Source organism: Tympanuchus pallidicinctus, unplaced genomic scaffold (genome assembly GCF_026119805.1).
Source record: "Tympanuchus pallidicinctus isolate F22 unplaced genomic scaffold, pur_lepc_1.0 scaffold31, whole genome shotgun sequence".
NCBI classification, from domain to species: Eukaryota; Metazoa; Chordata; class Aves; order Galliformes; family Phasianidae; genus Tympanuchus; species Tympanuchus pallidicinctus.
In genome coordinates this window covers 1695380-1714645 of record NW_026294749.1, presented here as the reverse complement: position 1 = coordinate 1714645, position 19266 = coordinate 1695380, and the positions used below count along the sequence as shown (strand labels likewise).

General features: G+C 38.1%; 1 protein-coding gene across 3 annotated transcripts in view; it reads right to left on the bottom strand.

The window, feature by feature from the left end:
* The window catches only part of ZCCHC2 (zinc finger CCHC-type containing 2), a 44758-nt gene that overhangs the window by 10433 nt on the left and 15059 nt on the right, over positions 1-19266 (bottom strand). For 2 of the 3 annotated variants that reach the window (XM_052697606.1, XM_052697605.1), the window contains exons 3-11: positions 18216-18292; positions 15910-15981; positions 12697-12809; positions 10657-10751; positions 7181-7264; positions 5451-5508; positions 2483-2621; positions 1020-1084; positions 33-127 (exon numbers count right to left, since the gene is read on the bottom strand). In XM_052697606.1, coding sequence (XP_052553566.1) covers positions 33-127; positions 1020-1084; positions 2483-2621; positions 5451-5508; positions 7181-7264; positions 10657-10751; positions 12697-12809; positions 15910-15981; positions 18216-18292 — 798 coding nt within the window. The remainder of the gene's footprint in view (positions 1-32; positions 128-1019; positions 1085-2482; positions 2622-5450; positions 5509-7180; positions 7265-10656; positions 10752-12696; positions 12810-15909; positions 15982-18215; positions 18293-19266) is intronic. The other variant, XM_052697607.1, reaches the window with a different exon arrangement.

Sequence of the window (19266 nt, the reverse complement as noted above, 5' to 3'; positions counted from 1 at the left end):
TTGTTCAATCAGCTCAGGAGGGAGCACCTTACCTTTTGCTGTCCCTGCACGGATGTGCTGTGATGCTGCAACTCTAACTCCATTTGTCCTGTTATTCAGCCGGCACTCAGCCTTCTTTGCTTTCTCCCTACGTAAATAATTCTCATGTTTGTTTATTTCCAAATGCATTGCACAAATAAACAACTATGTAGGAAAATCAAATGTAAACAAAGGCAGTAATTCCAGGCTACAAACATATTTAATAGGGATAACGAGAAACGCAGATAATAAACAGGTAAAGGTTACTAGTGATACACCAGGCACTGTAATGCCAGCAGTGTTACTAAGCACTTTGAATGAAGATCTGAAAGAAAACACACTCAAAAAAAACAAAAAAAAAGGGGGGGGGGGGGGGGGGAAAGAAGAAGGGTGCAGCTGATTTTAAACTCTTCCCTGAAGGATGACAAAAGTAATGGAGCAATACTCTAGACTAGCATAAAAGCATCTGGTTACAGAATATCAGAATGACAACAAGTCCAATTGGCATCAGGCAGAGTATTAAATAAGACAAACTTTTTCATGATGCAGGATTGTTCAAGAAATTCCAAAGCCCTCTAATGCACAAATTATCTTCAATAAAATATTTCACCACATTACCACCCACTGAGTAATGTTAAAGGCTGCTGGCAAACCTTCCTCGATTTTCAGTGTTTTCTGCACAGCTTTACACTTTCAAACTTAATAATAAATACCAGGGAGAAAAAGAGGCAATTCTGTATCAGTTAAGAACCTACTTCTTTGTCTGTTCACTAAATGACAAGTGGTATTTTAGGAAATGAATGCATAGAATTACATTCTATTTTTTATGCTACTTCTTTTCAAAACACACAAGAAGGAATTCTATACAGACCAGCCTCGCGACATGCCAGCTATTCTTTCACCAACTAAAAAACAAAGCATCTAATTGACTATCCACTCTGTTTATCAGAGTGAATGCATTACACTTTGTTCCTCAATTACTGGTTACGTTGGAAACCTACTTTTCCAGCTGTGGCTTTCCCTTCTTCTTGCTTACTGCAGATAAGCTCCGTTTTTCCCCTGTATGCTAGACAGGAAACACAAGGATGTCAGTCAAAAGACAGAACTTCTTCCACAAAAAACCTAACAAAAAATACTTGCTAGACTTAAAGGTCTGTGAGTCACAATGTGTGTGCTCACAGGCACTGCAGTCACACAAACAACTATTTGCATAGTGCAATCAGGCCGTCAGAATTATGTAAATTATCTTCATTTACACTATGATCAGCAGGGACTCAGCAAATCACCACTTCCAGTTTTTCAGAAGATATCAATGAAACTACTGCTGTGAGTAAGCTCCAGGTCTTTCCTTTTGAGGATAAAAACCAACACTTTTAATCAAATATCCCTTAACAACTTCTTCCATGAAAAGAAGTTGTCTCATCAGAGTTGATAAGGTTTAAACAGATAGAGAACCTTTTGATTCAACTGGAATTATCTAACTGGGAGGAGAGGGAACCCATGTGGCAAATTATTTTTAAATAGCAGCAAGTTATTTTTAGATCTTGTCAAAACCAGTGCTCAGCCTTGATTGCTGCTAAACTAAACTCTGCAAAATATCACCTACAAACATACTAGAAAAATTACAACATCTGCATTTTTCTGCAAGTATACTATTAGTAGCTGCTGGTAATATCTCCTATTTGGTACAGGAATACAAATTACGACCACAAAATGTCTATCTATGCTGTATGTGCAATTCTTCAAAATGGGAAGTAGCTTTTCCTGGTACAGTATATCACATTTTCCTTGCCTCAAACGTGCAAATGTCAAGTTTTCATGGTGTCTACCATTTCACCTGTGAAAGCAAATCTTAGTTCATCAACGTAGTTTGTGACACAAGGTTTTGGTTGGTTTGGTTTTGGTTGCAGCTCCCCACACAATATTTAATAGCCAAGGTCTGCACATAGAATAAAAGCAATATTAAGTAATTACTAAGGAATTCTAACATTAAAGGTTTTCCAGATGTAACGCTGAGCAATATTCCGTTCCTCAATTTCAGTATTACCATCTTACTTATAAGCAATTATTCTTCTCCACTATACTTGGATGCATATAGTTTAGTTAACATAGCTTCAAGTTTGTTGCTTGCAATAACACAAACTCCTTAGAACTTCTGAAATTCTCTCTGACGACAACCAGATAACAAGAGGATGTCTAATCAGAAATGAACATCAGACTTTTCTGATCACATACATCCCATTGTGCTACTTTAGCTATAAGCCCAAGTAAAAGCTGTTTATTTAACAAGACAGTGGTAAGTAAGAATTACGAGGCATTTTCTAACCACAGTAAGTCACAAGCAACTTTCCTATCTTCTGCATCTTTGAAAACTACATGCAACCTTATGCAGCAAACAGCCTCCTCAATTCCGAGTCACCTCCTCACTTTGCAAACACTGCTTCAGACAAAAAAAACAACACACCTGGTCAAGTATGTTTGTACAGTGCTCTGGGTGCTGCTGGACAATACAGGTTTTCCTTCTCCAGTCCATTACCCCATTTTGCTCAGAGTGCTGTATGTTAAGGCTATCCAGTGAAGAACACTTTGCACTGCTAGTGCTGCTGAAATGAAAAAACAAGTTATGCCAAGATGAGCAAACACTCAAACTTTTTTTTAACCAATGTAGGCATTTTTGTAACATGTTGGGAATCAGAGGTATTTTGTTTTCAAAAATGCTAGAAATTCCAGAGATTTTAAAGATGTAAGTTACATCTTTATAGGAGTTGTTGTATAGGAGTTGTTGAGCACTTCAGTTACAGTAATGATCTGAACATACGTGGAATTCTTCTTTGACTTTAATTTGATGCAAAAATTCAGAACACCACAATCTAAAGAAAACAGCACTTGAGAGAACTGGCATGGACATCTCTGCACTTCTTTTTGCCTGCTTTTGTCATACATGATGTGGAGAAATTTTGCAGAGAAATGTATCCTGAATTTATTCTCCTTCTTCCGTATTATTAACAACAAAGCTGGAATTACTTTACAATCACTGTTTCAGAATTCGTAAGACATATAAGAGAAGAAGGGCTACTTACAGATCATGCTGCAGCTGTTTATTTGAGTTTCAAAATAATCCTCTTGTTTTGTATTTTTACCTTGAACATTGTTAGCTTTGAGTAGTGCTGGGAAATGGGAGTTGCATTTGGCATTTCCTTTGAGCCTTATTAGGCCTTTCACTGAAGTTCCCCTTAGAGCTGCCAGCCAATAGCAACTTTTAACCAGCTCCGAGAGCACTTCTCAATGAAGACTGCTGGAGGAACTGTTCAGGGTTCTCACAGCATCAGTAGGGCACAAGGACCTACAAACTTTTCATCTACTATTCAAAAATATGCCCTGCTACTCACTGGATTAAAAAAAAAAAAAAAAAGGAAAAATGAGTTAATGCTTTAAAACTGTTATCTAAATGCTCATGTTGGAAATGTAAAGCTCTTCTAATTCAGAGCTGTCGTCAAGGTACATCAAAATTACTGCGATGTGCAATGCCACTCAGTTCCCACAGTGGCACAAACCAAGATCACTCCAAAGCAGACGTCACATCGAAGTTGCAGCAGCTACTTACCACACGCTTCTGGAAAGAAGTGCTTTGCTACTTACAGATGTACAATAAAATATTTAAAAAAATAGCTTAGACAAAGAGTAAGAACCCAAGGAGGTCCCTAAATACAGATGCCATTCCATGACTGTAGAGACATGAGCAAGGTCACTTAAACTTCTGCCAAATGGAGGTAGGTGAAGCTGCTGCCAAATTTACATCATTACATATGAGCTGCAAGACTAGTGAGTTGCTTATTGTTCAATTTCATTCCCTTAAGTAAACTTCTGGATGCTTCTGAGAATAAGGCCGCCATGCTAATATCAAAAATAGACATACACAGTGTGGAAATTATCTCGAAGTGAACAGGGGAGAATTAGACCTTTAAGTAGTCCAGTAGTCAACACTTCTCACCAGCTATTATTTTCTGTTTAAGAGTATATTTCCTATCACAGAGGTTTGTGGAAATGTCTGTCTCACTCTATCAAAATTCTTCTAACCAAAGCCTCATCTGAAAGACAGATCCTGAACTACAGTCAGCTTCACTATATTTTACTACAAACAGAATAAGGAAAAAAAAATCTTTATTCTTACAGTTATAACTGCATGATAACAAGATTGAACTGAACACTTCACTACTTCATAACAGAATTTCTATCCAGCAGTATAATCAAAAATTTTCTAAAGGTCACATTCTCCTTTTGGGCACATGGAAGTTTAGAGTAACTAGGAGGATTAAATAAAAGCAAACCAGAACAGAAAAACACCTATGTTGTCACAGGTATCAAATAATAGAATCATTCAAGTTGGAAGGGACACTTAAAGGCCATCTAGTCCACCTCCACTGCAACAAGAAGGGACACCTACAGCAGGATCAGGCTGCTCAGAGCCACGTCCAGCCTGACCCTGAGTATCCCAAAAGATGGGGCTTTCATCATTTCTCTGAGCAACCTGTTCTGTTGCCTCACTGCCCATAGTGTCAAAAACTTTCTTACATCCAATCTAAATTTTTCCTCGTTTAGTTTGAAACCATTTCCCCTTGTTCTACCACAACAAACACTATTAAAATAGTCTGCTTCTTTCTTCTTCTCACCCAGCACTCTGTTGTGCTATTGTTATACAGTAATTATTTTAATCCCAGGTAAATTTTTCTCTCCTGAGGTAAATACATCTTACAGATAAAATAACAGTGAAACACAGGATAAGACTGTCAACCATAGCAAAAACTGTAACCATTTGTCTCTTAATACAGTTAAAACATTGCACAACCATGTGCAAACACCTCCAAAGTTTCTGGATGAGATACATTAAGAAGTGAATTCACATCAGATGTGCTTTCCAGTGCATGAAGCCTATGACTTAACGCAGTTAAGAAGCACTTCCATTTACAGTGGATGCAGAACAGTGAAGCACATACGTTTTAGCTGCTACACAAGGGAAAGGATGGACTGCCTTCTCATGGAAGGCCATAGAAAAACTACAGAAGACAAGAGGAGAACCAACAGGTACGGAAATTTTCATATAAAAATGCATGCGAGGATGCATGGGAGAAAAATGCATAAAATTAAAATTTATGTTACTCACTTCAAAAAAGAAAACAACAAATTCAGAAATTCATGAATTCTGAAAGTTTGGAAAAGAACAATGACCAAACGACCTACACTTGCAGATTTAGAAATAGTTTATTTTATATTTTGAGGAGACTTTGTAACAGAGAACTCTATGTTACATATACCTTTCTAATACAGATTACATTAACCAATAGCACCCAATCAAGCAAGCTTTAATTTAGGAGGAAATCCCTAAACAATGGAAGCTCAGAAACATAGTAGACACATCACATCCTAGTACCTACTTGGCAACAGGACTTTTTCCATTATGTTTCTTGTGGACTGCTGCGTGTTGCATTACATCTGGAAGAAAAAAAAAAGGCAAAACACATGATTCCAACAGCAATCCCTATTTCTTCTTCTAGATCAATCCAGCAGATTCATCTTTCCATCGCCACCAGAAATTTGGTGTAAGACATCTCTATTAAACACACTAGACTTAGTTTATAGTGCTCAGTTTGGCAGGTGTTACATAAAAGACAGATCAATTTGTACACAGTAGAATCTGCATTCTTTACCTTCAATTTCACAGAAGAATAAAACAGAAAAATAGGAGTTATAATTTTGCTCACCTCTGTTTTTTAGCATAAGGACTGCATGTGTAAATATCAGCCAGTATGAAGGGATGAAGATAAATTAATTCAGTCAGAAAAGTATAGAGTTCTATAATTTTTTCTGGACTGCCAGAATTAATCTCTAAACTTCGTGTTATTGACATATTCTCAAGAGCTAATAAAGATAAATCTTACACAGAAGTATTGCATTATTACCCTCATAAATTTCACTGTGCAAGTAAAGCTTTACAAATAACGAGAAACGGAGAGATCCTGCCTCAAACAAGAAACTTGGATACAAGGCCTGCCTATTTGTTGAAAACAATGGCTAAACTTTAACAAAGGCAACTTTTCTCAACTGCAACCAGCCTTCTTGGTAGCCATCATTTTGCCTGAACTCCTCCGTATACAACACAGAAGTAAAAATTATGATCTGAAAAAAATACTCTGGTTTTTAAACTCCTGACAGCACTTCACACAAACGGCCCCAAAGGAGCTCTGAACTGCGTTTATTCCTTCATCAATTGAACGGATTCCTTTTAAGTACAGTATATAAAAGCATTATTTGAGCTATTTCCAAATATACTATACATTTATTTAAGTGTATTCTGAACTCTAACAAAGAGCATAGTAATAATTTTTAAAATAAGAAAAACCTGTCTGACTGTGTATGTGGATTACTGACAGCACTCAAAGTCAACTGCAAGCTTAGTAATGTGCAAGAGGGTACGAGTGCTGTCGTCCTGTGAAATCCAGTGTATGTGCCTATGCTCACCTGTCAGCACCTATTTCCACCTACCAGAAGATCATACTTGTCTACTGCTCAAAACAGTGCAAAACTGGTCTGACATCCATTTCAGAATGAAATTGCTGACCAGCCACTAAGCTGCTAGTGGTTTTTGAGGTGTTTGGGAAACACCAGCTTCCAATATAACCAAAGTTCATTGCAGATCCAAGTGGTTGAAGTCCTTACTAACTGGCCAGAGTATAAATGCAGCACAGGCTAAAAATAAGAGGAAAACATCAACATCCTTTCGAGTGAAACTAGAAGCTAGACAAATTTGACACATTTATAGCAAAATAAATCGCTGCACTCAGTTTGTAACCCAAATAACCAAATAACAGGTAACAACAGGAGAAGCTACAAACACAGCTCATGTATATCGTAAAGTGTTTCTTTCTCATTTGATAGAGCTGCCAACTTCTGTCTCCACGCTGTCTACAAACAATCCCACTATTTGGATCATTAGCAACTCCCTAAGGAAACTGCTCCAAGTAGGCAAAGATTCTTCATTTACCCAGCACATTTAGTCCAAGCCTCTCAGCTCTGTACAAACGAAGGAATCAGTCAACTGCACAATTTACAGAACTGAGTGTGGTAAAATTGCTCAGAGAAAAACCACCTTTGAGTACACAACTACCTTCCTCCTGACTTGAAGCTTCTGAACTGTCCTCCTTGAAGTGTTCTGGTGCTTTAACCGTCTTCAAAGAGGGTTGTAAGTTACCTGCAGAGAATAAAGTTCACGTAGTAACTTTATAGATCTTGAACAACTAGAAAGTTCCTGAATGCTTGTACTGAACTGGAAGCTACAGAAACGGATGACTGAAGTTACTGGTTTGCACGTGGCAACAATTTTGACATCATCTGCTTCAAAGTGGAAGACCTCCAAGAAGAGATGCTTTTCCTCTAAAAAACAGCGTGCAGAACAATTTTAAAGCTATGGTGCAATTTTAAAAGCTTTGGGTTGTGATTATAGTTTTAAGAATACTGGCATTGCATTGCAGTTCAGATTTTTTATTAATAAGTAAATAAATAAAATGTCCTGTTACAGTTGTAAATGGCAGGAGCCTTACTGTAGTTACTGTAGTTTGAGGCAATGAGTCACACTCCCCCACTGTTAAATCATTCATGTGCCAAAGGAAACCTAATTCAAGGTAAAGTTTTCTAGTGCCCTTATCACGGTCTCAATTTATTATTTTTGCCTTTTTATGCCAGATGGGACGATGAAAAGAAATGGCAATAATATTTACAGTTTTGTTGCAAAAATACCACAACCACACTCTGAAAGAGAACTAAGCTCAGCAATGCATCTAACTCTAGAAGTCTGCTCTTCTCAAAAAGTTCCAAACCAGTGTAAGAAAAAAATATCTGCAAGCTGCTGTTCAGGAGCCTGAAAAGTTAGGAAGATCCTCCTGAGTACTGTCTGAACTGAACATACTAAGCCCAAGAGATCATATCCTAATGAAGTCTGCTGGGATTAAAAGTTTATGCCAGCCTAAGGAAGCGTCGAAAATAACTAATGTTATGAACGAGGGGGAGCTAATTGATTCCCTCCTTAATGGAACCATGACAGCATACATAATTACACTTACAGAATGTTTTATTCAGTGTGAGATTCCAACTATTATTTATGGTATACAGATCCTCCACTGAACAGAGAATTTATTCCACTTTTTTTTTTTTTTTTAATTTATAATCATTCCTACAACACTTGAGTACTTCAGCAAGTGAATATTTTTGCACTTCCATGAGAAGATATTTTATCCTTGCTACTAGCAATTGAAGACCAACTTAAGCCACAGCTGCTTTGTCTGCCAATTAATTCTCCACATTCAATTTGACAAGTGGAATGAGATTTTTCTTAAAAATATGCTTCCTCCATCTCCCCTGACAGTTACTGTATTCAAAATATGCTACTATGGCCTAAACTGCAATTGTCAGAACTTAGCAGGATTGCAGGATTCCCAAATACGTAAGCTTTGAAAACAGTGGCCAGCAATAAAGGAAATTCATGAGTTGCTTAACTGTGGCAATTCTGATCAAGTGGAAAATGAGTGCTTTTGTCTTAGTAGAGCAGCTATTATGCTGCACCACAGAAAACATGATAGTGAATTATCTCACACGAGTCACCCAGTCCCCCTTTTCAATTGAAAAAATCAAAGAATAATTATACATTTATCACACTATTTGTCTTCATTAAAGTTTTCCTTAATATCTAACTCAATACTGGGGCCCTGAATCACACCAATGGGCTTTACAATCTCTTCCCCTACCCTCCTGAGGACTTCACCTGCTCAGGAGCAGCCCTGACACAACGCACTTCTGTAATTTTGGGTGAGACTGCTGGGAGATCCCTCATCCAGGGCTTTCATCCCTTGGCTCATGAACTGCATTCAAGCTCAGGCCTGTGCCTGGGGAATGCTGCAGCCACGCCGTGCCTGGCCACGTGCCTCTCTGATGCTGTTCTTAACCCTGACCTACTGACTCTTATGCGTGACTCACTGCCATGGATGCTTCCAGTAATCACCAGAGTCTTGCCTACCCCTAATTCTAACCTGGGCAAATTGAGCCCACTTGAAGTCTTCTCCCCTTTCTGCTGAACAAGCTCCCCATCTCTTCTATCTGCCGTGCATTGCAGACGCGACAGATCCTCACAAACTTTCTGCAGAAACCTCTGCACCAACCACCAACACCCTGCAATAACGCAGTTAAGATGGAACTCAGCACTGAATCTTCCTCAGATTGTTTCAACAATTCACCAAGGCCATTGAAAACTACAATCACACACAACAGTACATTTATAACTTCCCACCCAGATGTGGCCTGCAGACTAAAATACGCACATCACGTGTGCCCATCATTAACGCAAATCTTCCCAGAGCTTGGAATTTTTCCTCCCTATGCAGATTCTCATTAACAAAGGGTTGCCAGAATTTTTCACAGCAGTGAATTCCAGCCAGTTTCGCAACCATCGTGGCCCTCATTTGCTTAACTTGTTTATGAAACTGACATATAAAAAGTCTTAAGTGTTACTAAAATCAGCAACAAAATCACAAACTGACATCTACAGCTTCTCCTGTAATCACAGAGCTCTATCTGATCATGGAAAGAATACATCTGATACATCACACAAATCGTATCAAATTTGTGTCAGCTGCCATCCCTCTATTTTCTTTCCAGCATTAACAAGCAGACTGTTTGAAAACTCTCAGTTACACAGTTCTGTATGAAGATCTGCAACTTCTGAGGCAACGGTCTCACACTCAATGCCTTAACTGTCACAGTTAAGTCAACATGCACTGAAAGAAGAAAAGACTCAAGAGAAACAAAGGCCCCATCTTAAGGCAGCCATACAGAGAAGCGAAGCTTGGGTTGCACAACCTTGAACACACAAGCGAGAGATCCACCAAGGAAGTACCTGTGGTACAAGTGCTCTGACAAATATTCCATACGCTCCCAAGTCAGGGCCATCTCATTACTTACATACTATGTAACCAAGCCAAATCTTAGTTTAAATACCAAAACAAACCCTTCATTTACAAAAGAAATGAAATAAATAACAGATTTGATTTTTTTGGTGTCAGTTCAGGACTTTTGTTCCAAAGTATACAACTGCTTCATTCATTTTCACAGGATTCACAAAGATTGTAGTAGCTTTAATGAAAAAACAACAACAAAACAAACATGAAGAGAAGTCTCCTTTTCCTTTGATGTCATGAAGTTTTAACTAAATTTTTTGAAGAGTCAAAAATACTTGGCTGCATTTCTCTTCAATTCCACTGGCCCTACTGCTGAAATGGAATCAGATCAGGGAAGCCTGGCACTTTTAAGATTCCTTTTAAGGATAAAGTCCCAAACAGATGGACATTATTAGCTATTCTGGCAGTATGGTGGTACGCTGGAGACAGAAAGTAAAGAACAGAAGCTGATGGTTCACAGCACATTCCCAATGTCTAATGTATCTCCTGAAAAATCTACTCACTGACAACAAGTTCAACTATACCCAGCAGAATACAACACAACATGAATAAGTAATTAAAAAAATATAGGCATGAAAGGAAGAATCGCTTTTAATAGACATTTCATTATATAAAAAAATATTGAAGTTTTCCTTACTGTGAGTGTGCAAAGATTCTGATGAAATTGATTGGAAGAAGTTGTATACTCTCTGATTCTGCAGAAAAGCTTGTGATGTATTTGAAAATAGCTGCCTGAAATTTAAGGGAGAGTTTGTTACAACGTAAGCAATGTTCCATTGGAAGAATAGAAAAATACTACAGTACCACTGCAGAGCGAATCTGACACTTCACAAAAAGGCTAAATTGAACTTGCAAACTTGCACACTGTGTGTACAGAAACCTAAGGGCTACTTTAGAGCTTTGGTGTTCAGCGCTAGTGTGATACTGGAGTCCAGCCAATGCAAGAGATTGGTATGATGGATGTTTTAAATTAAAAAGTGTGTGAATTTAAGCCATGCCAATTCAAACCTTCCTGCCAATATGCCATGGCGTGTCATAGCCATGTGACAGATGGCAGCAGAAGGGCAGTCTGACAGAATGGCATCTGACATGGAAGTGTGTATGCAGTATAGGTGTGTCACTGAATTCCTCCACATGGAAAAGAAGGCACCCACCGACTATCATCAGTGCTCACTGAACATTTATAGGGACCAGAGAGTAGATGTGAGCACAGTGAGGTGGTGGGTGGTGCATTTCAGCAGTGGTGACAGTGATGTGAAAGACAAGATACTTTCTAGACAGCTATGCAGATTTTTATGAGGATAGCATGAAGGCTCTTGTTCACAGCTGGCAAAAAGGCACAGTTAACAGTGGCAACTGTGTTGAAAAACAGTGTTTTGTAGCTGAAAATTAGTTCTAACAGCGTTATTGCACTCCTTATAGCTGTTGCAGTTTCTATGGAAATAAACAGGAGGCATCACTTTCGGAGCGACCTACGTGTCTATATTTTTGGCCAATCAGGTGCATAATTAAGACCCCCAAATACACATTTATGCTCAACTAAAATTGTAAGAAAGCAAAAACTTTACACAGTGATGCCACTGTTAAAAGATTATTCAGACTGTATTCCAGCATGGCCACAACTTAGTTTATAAACAGTAATGACAACTCCATACTACCACATAGTTGGATATGTTCACAGGGTATCCTCAAACAATCTGTGGGGTTTGCAATTATCCTACTGTTTTACAGCCTTTTTCTATTGTAGATAAATCCTTTCTATTTAAAATATAAATCCTATTCTATTTAAAAGCAGTTTGTTCATTTAAAAACTGAACGTTTATTAGTCAAAATTGAGCCAATAAATGACAAATAATAGAGAACAAAATAAAGAAAATTTGGAGGGACACAGCAGCTCTGTATCTCCTAAAGATAAGCTATTGAGACAAAATCCAACGATGTGAGAAGCTCACACCCAAATATCTGCAGTATTTAGAGCAGGAGCTTGAAAAGAAGTACTTGATTACTTCAACACGTATTCAAGAGGCAGTCTGCCTAACCTAATAAATCATTTAAGTTATTGTGAATAAGGTTGAATAACCCTAACAGAAAACAAACCTAACAAGATTTATAACAAATGCAAGAAGAACAAGGGAGGTACACTCAAATTTATATTGTTTTTCTGAGTTACAGGATTTGAACAACACGTCCCTCATCCCAGCAAGGACTATAGACAGCAGGTCTTGAGATACTGGCTTTTTTCTTATAAATGTGTGAATTGTATTTTATTTTATGCATATGCCTCATTACCACTGTTTATTCTTTTACAAATGCTGTTCTGTGTCATTCTGCCCTGACTTAAAATCAGAAACTCTGAGTTACTGTTCTTAATATTTCTAAATATATTTAGTAACATAATGGAGATAAGTTGCTCCTCCCTGAATCAGCAATCATTGCTACACAGTACAGCCCAGGACAAATATTTCTGTGACTGCATGATTACTCCTTTCAGAAGACCACGCCATTAAAGTCTGAGAACAGAGTCTCAATTTCAAGAATAAGAGACCAGACTATCAATTTCATTACTGCCTTTCCATTCTCTTCAAAAACGTCATTTACCCAACAGAATTTCCACTGTGCCTAGCAGTCACCTAGTTTGATCCCTCTTCAAATAATGCATTTCACATAGAATACTCACCTGATTATGGGCTCAAGATCAGCATGCCTTCGTTCTTCCCTCTTCTGAAAACCCTGATTTAGTGCTCTTAAAATGGTCTTGTCAAATGCTTCAGAAGACAGTTCCTTTGGAAGCTGAGAAGAAGGTTAAAAAGGTCAATTACTCATTTCACATATATCTTTGTTCGCCATCAGTCTTTGTAGCTTTTGTTATCAACAAAAAACTCTACTGTTCCAGTTTGAATAAGGTAATTTGAAGACTAAGTACAACAAATTATCATAATTTAATTTGCCAGAGAAACACTTTGCTCTAAATTCTCACATGAAATCCAGGCGTAGGAAGCTTTAAAGCATTCTTTGAGAGGAGATGAAGATTCAGAAATTTACTAATACTATGCTCTTTTTTGGAGTAATTTACAGCCTTTTTTGTTTTCTTTCTTTAATCTTTTCACAGAAAGAAAGCAGGTCTGAAAATAACAAGAACAAAACACCAGGGAGTACGGCATGCACTGTACTCACTACCACCATGAAATTATTTTGAAGAAAGAGAAGAAAAAAAATGTTGTAAGTTATATAACACAGCTGGCAATACTGGGATTACTCAATAGTAAGTCCTTCTCCAGTTGCTCTTAATACCCAAGTTGTTCATCAAAATTCATTACGACCATTTCCAACCACAAAGTGAGGCTTTCTGATCTTTTAGCTTATAGTGCAAAATTATTGCTATTAAAGAGCACGTCAATTTTAAATGAAAAATTCTCCCTAGAAATTAGAAAACAGAGAAATCCCTAAAAGATTTCTCACATTTATGACTTCCAAAACATGCACTAAAATATATGAAAGTTGGTGACGTTAATTTATTGAGAAAAATACTAATTTCTTTAAATGTTGGTGCTGTTAAAAGAAGACAGTCACAGCAGAAATGCTTTCCCTATACTTAGAACTATTGCTGATTTGGTTAACATCTGCCATAAGTTATGATCAACAGCTCTAAGCAATTTACACTACAGCAGTATCTCCCTTTTGTGTCTGGAATACACTCAACCCGGAGTGCCAGCTGCCTATTACACGGGCTAGCAGTGTAACAGCAAAGCTCTAAGCAATTCTTTGACTGAACTGCTACTAACATGCAGACACTGTGTCTAATGGAGATAATTGCTGGGTTAAACATGCCAAAGGAAATCCTGGAATCCAGACAGACGCGCTATTAGTATCAGTAGGATGATACAACACCTGAAGTGCACTACAAACCCAGAAGGAGACACTCCTGAACAAAAAGTAGTTTTCCTGACCACTTTGGCTTTAATAATGCTACTAAGTATCTCTGACTAAAGTATCTGCCAGCGTTAACTGAAAGGGAACAAAAAAAGTTCATGCTTTTTGTTAAAGAAGCATGCCCATGCAGAAGCATGGGGAAGAGCACACTTCCTCCTGTCCTCATGCTCTGTATTTAATTTTATCTTAAGAAACAGCTACAACTATTTTTGCTTTAAAACTTTCATTAGAAGGGATTCAGCTCATTCAGGCTTAGATAAACCCAAGTTTAGGTTCTTACTATCTTACCTCCAGGTAATGCTTTGTTACAACAAGCACATTTGTCCTTCCACACACAAGGGTAATATCCTGCACACAAATAACTTCCTATGCTTATTACCTAATGGAAATTGTTCTTTAAATACAAGGCACCAAAGTTACTGCATTTACTACATTAGCTTTTCCCACCAATTCTTCTAGCCTGAAATAACCCTATGCAGTTATCTTACTTTTACCTACCCACAAACATGGAATTTCCTATCAGGAAGTTTGATCATTCCTTTCTGTTTTAGGAAATACAGCGTACTACTTAAGGCCAACAGGCAGACTGGAGATTAGAATACCAGAAAGCCAGCAGGCAAATATGCATGACCTTCACAGCATTCACACCTCTACCGTGCTTTTAAAAGCAAGATACAATTTTTATCCTACTATTTTTAACAATTCCTTCTTTCTTCTACTGGCTATCAAACCACTTCAAACCAAAAGGATTTTTCAGCTGCACAATTTCTCCACAGAACCACCTTAGCAAGCTCCTGACAGCTTGTGGCTGTCTCCCTCCTGTTCTGCCACCTTCTATCTATCCAGACTCTCTCGTAGAGGGAGCAGTCAGCCAGCACATGGAAGTGCCAATCAGTCAGACGTGACAGCTCTGCAACTGTACATTTTGGATCCTGTTTGCCTCACTCCTCCTCCCTCTCCTGGAAGCAAGTAGGTACCAGAGAACCCATTTCAAAAGCTTGCGTGCATCTTTGCAGGTAGCAGGCATGCACTTTAACACTCACTCCAAGAACTGCAGGGGATCTCATACAACAGCCCTGCTTTTAAGGTTCACTTTGGGAATAGAGGTATTTTGTACAAGTAGTTGCTAGCTTTTCTCAAGTGTAACTCCTTGTGTCAGTGAATATACCTTTGTTCTGCCAAATGCAATGGTAAAATTAAAAACTGTTATGCTTATAACTCTGCCCAATTAATTAAAAAAAATTATACCACTGAAGTTATTCCAACAGGGACACAATTAAGCAAATCAGCAGTGTTTGCACCTATGCTTTAATTCTGTGGGAAATATCAAACATAGTAGTGCATAGTTTCAACTATAAAAGCAGCTTTCCAGGAGATTAATGTTCTTATTAATAAGAAATTATTAATATTTGTCAGCCCTTTTTCTTATTAATAATTTTATTAATTAACATCTTATCTTATTAACATTTATGAATATCTTAAGTGTGGGTATCAGAGAAACACGGCCAGCCTCTTTAGCAGTCTGTGGGGACAGGACAAGGGGAAACAGCCATAAGCTGGAGCACAGGAAGTTCTGCAGCAATGTGCAAAAGAAACTTCATCACAGTGAGGTGACAGAGCACTGGACCAGGCTGCCCAGGGAGGGAGTGGACTCTCCTTCTCCGGAGATGTTCAAGACCCACCTGGATGCCTACCTGTGCAGCCTGCTGTAGGGGGTTTGGACTCAATGATCTCTGGAGGTGCCCTCCAGCCCCTACAGTTCAGTGACAATTTACGTCATCTGAAACTCCCCACATATTTTATTCAGTATTTCCACAATACACATTATTAAAATGGTTAAGATAATTGTTAAAGAAGCTTTTGCTTCTGTGATCATATCCCAGAATTTAGAGCACTCCCAAACAATACCTGAAGTTAGAAATCTGATGTGTAAATGCTACTTTTCTATTTTAATACATACTTTTAGTAGGAATTCCTGAAGCTCCTGGTGTGTTTTTGTTACACACGTTACCGAAAGGTCGGACCACGTTACCTGAACAATGAAGGTGAAGAGAATGAGTAAAGTTTCTTTTTTCCAAAGATTACACATACCAATCAGGTGATTTTAATGCTTCCATAAGTCTGATGATCTCAGTAGAAGAGTTAACACTAACAGCTAGTAGAACAGTAGGCAAATCAAGGTTAACAGTGTACCTTTCAGACAGGTACACTACTTTTGAGCATGCATTTGAAGATCACTCTACTGTTATTTGTGGCTAAATGTATTATGAACAAATTCAGATAAATGCACTGAAGTTCCAGAAGATTACTTTCTGGCTCTGAAAGAAGCCAAGCAGAAGGCTGTGTCATTACAGGACTTGCATCAAACAGTTGTCTTTGACTTCAAAAAACAAAGCAGAGTTGGTTAGATATACTGGATTTAGTTCTTGCTGCCATCAGAAAATACAGATACATTTCTGCTTATCATACATATAAAGTAATTTTATCTGCACTGGGCTTGAATCGTATTCGGTCATAAAGAACTCATCTGGGTAGGGTACAATTCATAAAAATATTGCAAATTACTGAAGAAGTCACTCAAGAATAAGACAGCATTCTGATATATGCTTCTATCAGATTTTCAATATTTCATGGTTCTGACACAACGTGCAGGTATTAAAACAGCACCTGCACGTGCATATTTTGAGAGAAAAAGAAGCTTGGTTAGACGAATGCTGCCTGGTCTTAAGTCCATCTCTGGCCCTAAGATTCCCATCATACGCATGGGAGGATTCTGTGCAGTGAGAGTGGGCATGACAATTATAAGCATTAATTCACTCTGAAGAGCAGATAGGATGTTAACCACCAACTGCCTTCAACTTAGTCCTCAGAAACACCAGCTACTCTTGCAGATCTCATTTAGGAAGTCATGACTGTACCTGCCATTATAACCTTACAATACCAGTGTCTGAGCAAGCACAAAATAATCCGCAGTGAGGAACACAGCATATACATGCACAGATGAGGAGATGAAACTCTCTTCTAACAGGACTAAGGTGGAGGTGTTTCAAGCTTACTCAAATACTTCCCAGAATATCTCCAAACATTCCCCCTTCAACAAAGAAAATCAAAACCACTGTCAAATCCATCTACATGCTGAATTTTCCAAATAGTTTTGTCAATTTAAATATTGATGATCCATACGAGCATCCTGTACAAACCTCTGCTATCTATTATTGTATCTTAGTACCCAACTGAGAGATTATGGGGACAAAATTATCTACCACAAGGTAGATAGTATCAAGAAGTACTTGATAATCGTCAAGATTTTGAGGGCTAAATTCTAAATTCTCAGCAAAAGAAGGGTGATGATTCGTTCTTTTTTCAGTTGAATTTTAGCTTCAGACTCGTTCAACACATAAGCTGTTGACCTCCTCAAAGATCTTCCACGAGCACATCCAATGATAAGTTATATATATGTAACATTTGATCTACAGCATTCTTTTGTGTGCAGATCCTGTACCCTTCATGATTCACATCTACTGGCCATATGACTGATGATGTTAGTCAAGCTTTGCTAAGGAAATGCCCATTCTGACTGAATTAGAACATCACCACCAACAGCCTGAGCAGCTATTATTTAACCCTACAGCCTTTAGTATCAGATCTCAATATTGAGAGCCTGTTTTCCAAAGCAGTAAGAAGGAATGTTTCAGCTTTATGTAAAATTTAGTCACACAATTGTTTTATATCATACATGAAGATGATATTATCATACATGAAGACTATCCTGGGAAGACCCTTAAAATTTGTTAGCTTTTTTTTTTTTTTTCTTCAGAAAATGAAACCAAACCACAACAAACAGGTCTATCAGAAGCCATGCTTTCCTGGTAAACATTCATGAAAGACATCTGAGATGAACATATGACTCCAAGTAACACAAAGCTGCAGATACAAGAACTGCACTCTTATGTCACTTGACCAAATAATCAATTACCTTTAATTTGCTGTGCTTGCCCCAAATTAGAGAAAGCCAGGTTTCCTGAAGTAATGTCACACACCTGACTGCTGTTAGTGCTTTACACCTTCCTATATTATGCCCACGATTATACAAAGAAGCCTACTCTGCACACAGAACCAAGAGAATTGTAGGATGATCCCAAGAATTTCTGAACAGCCCAATGTAATTAAAAATGACCTTCTGAGCAGGTCTTTGAAACAAGCTGTATGCCTCTACAAGACACAGATATCATGAAGACATTGGTGTGCTGGAAGTTATTTGCTTACTTTGAATGTGTACTCCAGATGTTTGTCAGCCCTTTTTCTTGGTACTCCTTTCAGGGTTATCTTCTCAATGTGTACAGCTGAAAGAAAAAGAGTTTACTGTACATACTAAAATTACAGTTTAAAAACATATCTACTTATCTAGCTACTCTGAGTAGTGCCATACATCTACTGACTCAGAATAACTCCTTCCTTTTTCAGGTGCTATTTTACTGTAACAAACTGTAGGGGGCAGGTAGAACCTTGTCCTCTTCAGTGTATTTCTCTGACCTGACCACAGTTCTTTCATTGAAGATCATGGGAATTCCTGCATTAACCAAGACCTTACTTGGACCTGAAGTGATGTAAATACAACAACCACTGGAAGCGAAAAAGTCAATGAAAAGAAGTCAAGATTCATCTTTATTCTGAGAAGTAACAAGTGCTGAAAAAAATCCCAAAACAAATAATCTAGTGACAGTGTCTTCCACATCTGTTCCTGAAACATTAAGTAGTGGTGAGAGCAAACTGAGAGCCACATTTCTAAAAACCACTTAGGTGGAAGAAATGTCTTGGTGAAGGCCCCAGAGACAGAAATGAGTGTTAGCAAAGAGAGAACAAGGAGCAGAAGGTCACTGTAATCACATCAGAGTACCAGCAGATTGAACTGAAACAGAAGCAGAGCACTTTAAAGCATTTGCTACTTTAACACTCCTTCCCTGAAGTGTGCTGTGCTTAAGATATAGGCAAATTCTGGCTGTGACATAAACAGCAGCAACTGTATGTATTGCCTTCAGGATTTGGAAATGTTCTTGAGAGCACAGAACATTATTGTTGTAATACTGTACATAAAAATCCTTATAGAGCTGAGATAGGTGTATCAGCTTTCCTGCTACACCATTCTAAGAGTTCAGCAGAATTTTGTTTCTTCACAAGCACCATCACGACAAGTAAAAAAAAAAATCTTATTTAACAACAGCTCCACCAACTATACACCACAAAAGCTCCATCCCAGTGCTAACACTCTCCTTGCAATTCTAAAGTCCCACTAGACATATACTGGGAAACACTCAAA